Raw genomic sequence first — 8870 nt, 5'->3', positions numbered from 1 at the left:
GAGCAGGACATTGTTGCCGATGTGAATACTGAGTCACAATTAATTAGAACAGATGGCTTTGAGGCATGTAGGGAAGAGGTGTTGGAAATTCTGGAAAGGGTGAAAATAGATAAGTCTGATGGCATTTATCCTAGGATTCTCTGGGAAGCAAGGGAGGAGATTGCAGAGCCATTGGCCTTGATTTTTATGTCCTCGTTGTCTACAGGAATAGTGCCAGAAGATTGGAGGATAGCAAATGTGGTTCCCTTGTTCAAGAAGGGGAGTAGGGATAACCCTAGTAACTATAGGCCGGTGAGCCTCACTTCTGTTGTGGGCAAAGTCTTAGAGAGAATTGTAAGGGATAGGATTTATGAACATCTGCATTGGAATAATGTGATCAAGGATAGTCAGCATGGTTTTGTGAAGGGCAGATCGTGCCTCACAAACCTTACTGAATTCTTTGAGAAGGTGACTAAGGAGGTGGACGAGGGTAAAGCGGTAGATGTGGTGTATATGGATTTTAGTAAGGCGTTTGATAAGGTTCCCCACGGTAGGCTACTGCAAAAAATACAGAGGTGTGGCATTGAGGGTGATTTGGAGGTTTGGATTAGGAATTGGCTGGCTGGAAGAAGACAGAGGATAGTAGTTGATGGTAAAGGTTCATCTTGGAGTGCAGTTACTAGCGGTGTTCCGCAAGGATCTGTTTTGGGACCATTGCTGTTTGTCATTTTTATAAATGACCTGGAGGAGGGGCTAGAAGGTTGGGTGAGCAAGTTTGCGGATGATACGAAAGTCGGTGGAGTTGTTGACAGTGAGGAAGGATGTGTCAGGTTACAGCAGGATATAGATAAGCTGCAGAGCTGGGCAGAAAGGTGGCAAATGGAGTTCAATGTGGGTAAGTGTGAGGTGATTCACTTTGGTATGAGTAACAAAAAGATGGGGTACTGGGCTAATGGTCGGATACTTGGTAGTGTGGATGAGCAGAGGGATCTTGGTGTCAATGTACACAGATCTCTGAAAGTTGCCACCCAGGTAAATAGTGCAGTGAAGAAGGCATATGGCGTACTGGCTTGGAATTGAGTTCCGGAGTCCTGAGATCATGTTGCAGTTGTATAAGACTCTGGTGCGGCCGCATCTGGAGTATTGTGTGCAGTTTTGGTCGCCATACTATAGGAAGGATGTGGAGGCACTGGAACGGGTGCAGAGGAGGTTTACCAGGATGTTGCCTCGTATGGTAGGAAGATCGTATGAGGAATGGCTGAGGTATGTGGGACTGTTTTCATTGGAGAAAAGAAGGTTTAGGGGTGACTTGATCGAGGTGTACAAGATGATTAGGGGTTTAGATAGGGTTGACCAGGAGAACCTTTTTCCATGTATGGAGTCAGCTATTACAAGGGGGCATAGCTTTAAATTAAGGGCTGGTAGGTAGAGGACAGATGTTAGGGGTATGTTCTTTACTCAGCGAGTCATGAGTTTATGGAATGCCCTGCCCGTAGCAGTGGTGGACTCTCCCTCTTTATGGGCATTTAAACAGGCTATGGATAGGCATATGGAGGATAGTGGGCTAGTGTAGGTTAGGTGGGCTTGGATCGGCGCAACATTGAGGGCTGAAGGGCCTGTACTGTGCTGTATTTTTCTATGTTATCCCATAAGTCTTCCTAACTATCCTATCTACCTGACCAGTTGCCTTCAAGGATCTGTGTATATGCACACAAGGTCCTGCTGATCCTTAGTACTACCCAGCCTACAACCATTCTTCATGTACTCCCTTTGTTAATCCTCCCAAAAATGCATCATTGCACACTTTTCATTTGCTACTGTCCCATCTATCTGACCAGTCTGTCTAAAACATTTCTCCTTGCTATTTACCACACCACAAATTTGGTTGTCATCTGATAAAACCTTCAATTACCATGTCTAGACCATTAACACCAACTACAAACAGTGAGGGACTCAGCACCTAACGCTGCAGTATGCTACTGGACATAGATTTCCTGTTTTCAAAATAAATGTAAGCCAGTATCCTCTGTGTGCTGCTACCAAGTTAATTTTGGTTCCAATTTGTCTTGGAGCCGCTGTCTTCTTGAACAATCTCCCATACAACACCTTGTCAAAAGCCTTACTGAAGTCCATGTAGATTACACCAACCTCCTTAACCTCATCCATACACCTAGTCAATTTCAAAAAAATATTCATTCAAATTTTGAAATGACTCCCATTGTTCCAACTCCCATATTTTCTATCAGTAGGTGCTGTTGGTTAACTTTAGCCAGATCCTGTCTTAGTATGTTTAAATTAGTACTCCTCCAATTCAGAACCTCTACTTTCTTCTAACTTTGTCATTTTTCATAATGACCATAAATCTTACAAAGTTATAGCCACTATTACCAAACTGCTCCCCCATTGACACTTCCACCTCTTGTCTGGCTTCATTTCCAAAGTTAGGCACAGCACTACCCGTTTACTCACACAAGTTTCTGTAGGCAGGCTTTTAAAAGCTCTCCCTTACACAATTCAAGAATTCTGTCCCCTCTCAGCCTTCCACAACTTGTCAGAGTTAATATTAGGGAAGTTGAAAGTCCCTGTCATTACTCTAATTTTGGTTCCACTTCATTGAGTTTTGCCAATGTTCCCTTCAGCCATTGAGTGATATCCTTGACTCTGTTCTCCCACATTCCTAGTGTCATGTCTGTGACCACAGAAACACCCAGCTTTACCCCTCGCTGTTGAGCTGCCTCCTACCATTATTTTTCCTCTCCTCTCAAACTCTTGTACATTTGTACTGTGGCTGCAGTCTCCAGAGGAACCATCACTCTCACTGTTTTCCAACAAATAAAAATGTTTTGAGTGACATGTGCTGTAGAGTTTTACTGACAACCTGCCTGTCTCCCTTTTTCTGACTGGCAATCACCCTTCTTTCTCTTCATTTCACCTCCTTAAGCTGGTGGGGTGTCAGCATCTAAAAACATGCTGTCCATGCAACTCTCTGCCATGTGGATGCAAGTTGGTTTCAGGTTATGATTAGCCAGAAAAGCTTGTGACCTAGAAGAGGAAACAATGAGTTGTGTTTTTCACCCATGTTGAACATGGTGTTCTCAAAAGCAATCTGTGGTAGCCCATCACCAAGCCTGTGTTCTTGCACTTCAGAAACATTACCAAAGGGTGTCCTGATCTCATCTCGATAGTTAAAAATCCAACTTTCATGTTTTGTTCCAATTCCATGCTGTCTGGACTCCTCTATTCCACCTTACTCCATAAACGCCAGATCATCCTGAAGGTTATCACCCACTTCATATAAAGTACTATTTGTCCATTCTTTACATCTCTTGATTTCCCAGTTCTTGCTCTTTATTTCAAATTCCTCCACCTTAATCTTGTATGATGCATAAAGTTGCCTATTGGGTGACAAGTAAGTTTATCTGCCCTGAAATAGATTTCAATATGGGTAAGTGGAACTAATGCATACTGGAACACTAAACATGTCTACAATCAATTGGCAAAAGTGGAAAATGAGGGGATTTGGGATCAAATATATTAACTTTCACAAGGTGTAGATTTCACTTAGAATATTAAATAAAGTACCTTGGTAACATTCTGAACAGTTTCTAACATCTGTACCACTGATTGACATAATACATGGGTACCCACTGCATGCTAATCAATAGGATGTTGACACATTGGAGAAGTGGGAGGGTAGTCCTAAAATCTCAAGTCTCTCCTCATTGCAATGGTTTCCCAAACTTTGCATAATGACCTGGTGAAACTATGTTGTACACTTTCTATTGCTTTAATTTCTTTCTACGGAGGAGTAACCAAACTGCAGATTGGTAACTGTGCCCTAACTAGATCAACATTACAGAAAGTCAGTCCTCATTGGTAATGAACAGATGAACATATCCCTGTCATAGTGAAGGGCATGAGATTCTTAGAGCATTCTTTTTGGGTATAATAGATATTTTTTTCCCCAAAAGGTAAAGTACAGAAAACCGATTCCTACAACAGCTTGTCAGAAATCTAACTAGGCCATGCTGCTGGCACAAGTTTACAGAGATAAGATGGCTCTCTTCTCTCCTCAGAAGTAGAGTCAGTGACCACCCTGACTGACATTGAACTAACCTGCTAAGTTCAGTAACTGCACATTGTGGATGGGCTAAAATAGTGGGTAGTGGGACTTACATTCAGTATTGGGTTGCCCCCCCTGTTAAAGGCTCACCTGATGGGGACATGTAATAGCCAGTCCACTGTCCCCAGTCAGAGCAGGGGCTGAATATCAGTCTAGGAGGAGCTAGATCAAAAGAGAGACCAAGGCTCATCTAATTCATTTTCTACTGTCATGATAGTTGCATAATTCAATAATGCTACTGTTGGTTAATTATAAAAATCACCTTCATCTAATGGCCAAATTTAAAAGATCCCTACGCTTAAGAGCTTTGCAAACCATGAATCCAAAGAGCCAAAGTTAATTCTAATGATGTTATACTTATCACACCACATCTAAAAACTTACAAATATTGCATTCCAATGCTTTAAAAAAAAATACATGCAATTGGCAAGAATAAATATTAATTGTTTCTCCGGTGATGATAAGTAACATTAGAAATTGAAAAGTACTTGACGAAAAGGAATTTAGAACTCTTTATTTATACAACGAGATGCAAATAATGTGTAATAATTTCTTTTTAATATATACAATACTCTTTACATTGCAAAGATAATTATTTATATATGTGTGTGCATTACACACGTACATATAAGATTGGATATTGCTTTAAACAGAGTAAAATACATTTGTTAATCATTCAGATAAAGATTTATATTTCCCTGCTGTGCACCAATTTACATTCATTCCTATGTAATAGTCTGAAGTCCCAAGTCTTTGAGTTTGTAACAATTCATTGTATAATGGCTTGTATTCATTACAACATCCAAACACCATGGGAGGTTTTCTTTGTAAATAAATGCAACAAAATGGGATTTGATTCCCAACAGAATTCCTATTTGAGAATTACCTTATTTCTACCTTTTGTTGGATTGCCCAAAACTGATGGGACCAAGTTATTTGGTAATGAATTTTATACCAGCCTGTGCACCTGAGGCTCAAAAGTAGAAAAATACAGATGTTTGTTAGATTAATGAAGTTGCTTGGTCAAAGTAATTGTCAACGCACACATTCTGCAAGAAAAACAATTAAAAATGATTGTGCATATTTGTTCACCCCATTCTTTATGGGGTGATTGGATTGTTAAGGATTAGACTGGTACCAATGAAAACTGGTGCAGCAACCTATTTAGACAACTTTAGGCTTTTAAAACATTGTACAGTATGTTAGGTAATGAATGGAGAGTGTGCCACCAGTGACAGGTCACCAATGACTTGTCCTGAGATTGCCTGGAAGTCCCTTTATCATCTCAATATAAAAGCTTTTGAAAAAAACTGTCAGACACATTAATCCTATGAAAAATATCACCTCACCACTTTAGCATAAATGTCAATCATTTGTATTAAAACAATAATGTAGGCACCTAATATAAGTTGAGCACTCCAGCATTTACAAAGAGATATAAAAATGATTACATATATTCACAATTTCATAAAAATACATTCAAGCAGCTTAGTCCTGAACCATGATTAATCTCCAAGCCCTGCAAAACCAATATATGAGAGCCAGTTTATATAGTCAGTTTTATGCGTGTGCAGCTTACATTTTGCAATCTTTTACAAAATAATCACAGTCTGCTGTGAAGAACTCTCAATATACTATTTCAGTTCCAAGCAACATTTGCATGTTAATAGGATGCACAATTCCCTGGACAATGGGTTGGGCAACCATATCCCACCAAATTCCTTTGGATCCCTGGAACAAAGAAGTAGGTATTTTCAGCTGCGCAATCCTGATTCATCATTCGGTTTTCCTATCTTTTCGAGGCTGTGAATTTTAAATTTTTGTTAGCTTTTGAAAAGTAAACACAATTTCTGATTTCTACTACCATTTGTGTGAAGACGTGCTTCCTGAATGACTTCGCTATAATTTTCATCTTATGGCCGCTTGTTTGAGAACCACTAGCCAGAGGAAATAGTTTCTCTCTATCTCCCCACTCAAATCTTTTAATCACTCTAAACATCTCAAGTTTATTCACCAAATTATCTATATTCATGTGAATATCAGCCTAGTCTACATAACCTGTCCTCAAAATTTAAACCTTCCAGCCTTTGTTTCATTCCTAACCCTCATATACAATGTATTTTTTGCCACCATGTGGTAAGATTTGAGAATGTCATTCCTATTGTTGATTTGCTTTAAAAAGTGACGTAGCATTTTCCCCTGTACTTCAACAATGTCCCTGATGTGCCAGTTACTGATTGAGGAGAAACTGCAGAGGATGGTTAATTTGTGGGGTGGGCCAAGCTGCCATTCAAGCTATTTGGTTTTGAAAAAAATGACACCACCTTACCTTTGGAGAAATTGTAATCCTTCCTTGAAACTCCTGCATTAGTAGTCGAGGCAGCTTACTCATTTCAAACACCCTTTAGGGATTTGACTTTGAGGCTTCTCAACATATAAATTACAAGTTTTACCAAACACTCCAATCCTGGTTCTAGATGCTCATCTCTCACTTTCATGGGTGGATTCCATTGCTTAGTTCCACAGAACTAAATGTGAGACATGGGCCATGCAACAGTTATTTTTATACTAGCTGAGGAAGTGTCTGCAGTGTTGAAAAGATTATAGTTAATATGACAAACTCATGCAAACTTTCCTCAGATTCTCATCCCACACCGTAAGTTCAAAATGCTGTGAGATTACTGTGCTGGGCAGACAATAGAGTCCTCACCAGATCAGACATAAATAACAAAGCCTGTGCATATCAGAGTATACGATAGTAAGCGCAATTATTAGCCTTTTCATCTGCACCAGCACAAGGCTAACTTCTCCTCACCACACCCAATGAATGCTCTGATGTAGCTCCATGCTACCTGCAGTAGCTCTGACTCTCCCATTACTATTTCACCTGTGAACCACCTATAAAGCTGGGGTGAATTGGGCACTAAAAGGGAAGCTGTCAGATTGTCGTGTATATGCATCTAAATGTCCTTTAAAGAAAGAAGATCTGTCATCCTTATCTGTTCTGGTCCCATACATCGCTCCAATTACACACTAGTGTGATTGATGCGTAATTGCCCTTGAATGACCCAGAACACAACTGCATTGAATCAAAGTAAACTAGGAAGGGTTTGAGGGATATGGGCCGGATGCTGGTAGGTGGGACTAGGTTGGGTTGGGATATCTGGTCAGCATGGACGGGTTGGACTGAAGGGTCTGTTTCCAAGCTGTACATCTCTATGACTCTAGTCAGAGTACTGGTGAATTTTGTTGGGCAGGATAAAAATGATGTGTATTTCAGACAAAGTGTTAAAGCCTAACATTTACTTCCTTAGCTCTGTCTGATTGACTAAATGTGTCAAGGTGTGGGAGCCACAGGTCGCCCATTGCATTTCTGTCGTCACTATGGTCATGTGAATGATAATTCTCGTGTCACTTCCGTAAATCAATTATCCCTTGTCCACTATCAGGCCAGAGAATCAACTGAACCCACTTTTCAATCTAAATGAATAGATTTGGGTTAACTTCACATTAGTAAAGTTTCACCATTGGTGTCCATTCACTTAAACACTTGATATCTCTCTTTGACATGCTGGACCTGGACTAGGCTCCTTAAGCTTTGATCTATACTTGATACTGGAACTGTGCAATTGTTCACTTTCACACTTTACAGTAGCCCACAATGTTTTGTTCTTAGCTCACAGTGGCAGAACAATGTTCTTAAGGGGATGCAAGGTGAATTTGTTCCTATATTATACTGAACAAGTGAATAAATTAATGAAAAAACAAATTTGGGGTGTGGGGGAGAAAAAGGGGGGGCAAATGTTGGATTTCTAAGCGGCTTGTCACTGTATACCATTCCCTAATGTCATGAAAAAGAGGTACATTTATCCATGTGAATACCATTCTCTGAATATGGAAGAGAAGCATTGAAAATTCCTCGAGGTATACACTTCTACAGCAATAAAGTGCAAGGATAAGCATTACATGATGGAATCTTTGGTTTCCTGAGAAGTTGCTGGTCAGAATTTTGCAATCCTATGACAAGATACCTCAGCCTTCTTTTCAATTCCTAGAATTTCACTCTTTTCATGAAGAATGGTCCGCCTTTTGTGAAGTAACACGAGAGTTCCTTTTGAGGGGGTGAAGTGAATGTTCCATCAAACAGCCCCCAACTGACCACAGGCTCTTCCCTCTTTGTTCTTTTTTGTCCACTGGCTATCCTTTACACCACAGTGACTGCACTCAGATTCTGTTTGGTCTCACTGACAGAGCATTCTTCTGAAATTTTCTCCTCAGAGCAGCTCCGACCAGAGAGCTTGTCCATCTGCTCCAGATCATTGAAGCGTTCCACTACACACTGTGCGGTGAGCCGTGCTTCTGGATCGTGATCCCAGCATTCCACAATGATTTCACATAACTGCTGTATAAGCTGGAAGAGAGAGGGACAAATGGCAATGTTTACATGAATTTTGGCTAAATATACACAGGCTCCAAAAAAAGGCCTCGGACATTCAAAAAAAATGGCATGCGCTGAAAATAAACAGCTATGTCTTCATATGATTGCAAGTGGCAGTCATATGGAATGATAAGTGGATGTGCTGGAAATTCAGGGAAGCATCAAGCTGGATAAGTCCCCAGGGTCAGACCAGATATATCTAAGGTTACTACAAAAAGCGAGGAATGAGATTGCTGGGCCACTAGGGCTGATCTTTGCACCCTCGCTCTCCACAGGAGTAGTACCGGATGATTGGAGGGAGGCGAATGTTGTTCCTCTGTTCAGGAAAGG

At 40.5% G+C, this 8870-nt stretch overlaps 1 protein-coding gene across 6 annotated transcripts in view; it reads right to left on the bottom strand.

Annotated features, from left to right (window-relative positions):
- Nucleotides 1-4663: 4663 nt before the first annotated feature.
- Nucleotides 4664-8870, bottom strand: part of tgfbr2b (transforming growth factor beta receptor 2b) — an 81260-nt gene continuing 77053 nt past the window's right edge. For 5 of the 6 annotated variants that reach the window (XM_072560681.1, XM_072560683.1, XM_072560682.1 and 2 more), the window contains one exon: nucleotides 4664-8513. In XM_072560681.1, coding sequence (XP_072416782.1) covers nucleotides 8307-8513 — 207 coding nt within the window. In that variant the 3' untranslated portion in view covers nucleotides 4664-8306. The remainder of the gene's footprint in view (nucleotides 8514-8870) is intronic. The other variant, XM_072560684.1, reaches the window with a different exon arrangement.

The sequence above is a fragment of the Chiloscyllium punctatum genome, chromosome 41 (assembly GCF_047496795.1).
Source record: "Chiloscyllium punctatum isolate Juve2018m chromosome 41, sChiPun1.3, whole genome shotgun sequence".
Classification (NCBI taxonomy): Eukaryota; Metazoa; Chordata; class Chondrichthyes; order Orectolobiformes; family Hemiscylliidae; genus Chiloscyllium; species Chiloscyllium punctatum.
The sequence above is the reverse complement of the archived record's forward strand: the minus strand, read 5'-3'. Positions and strand labels throughout refer to the sequence as shown.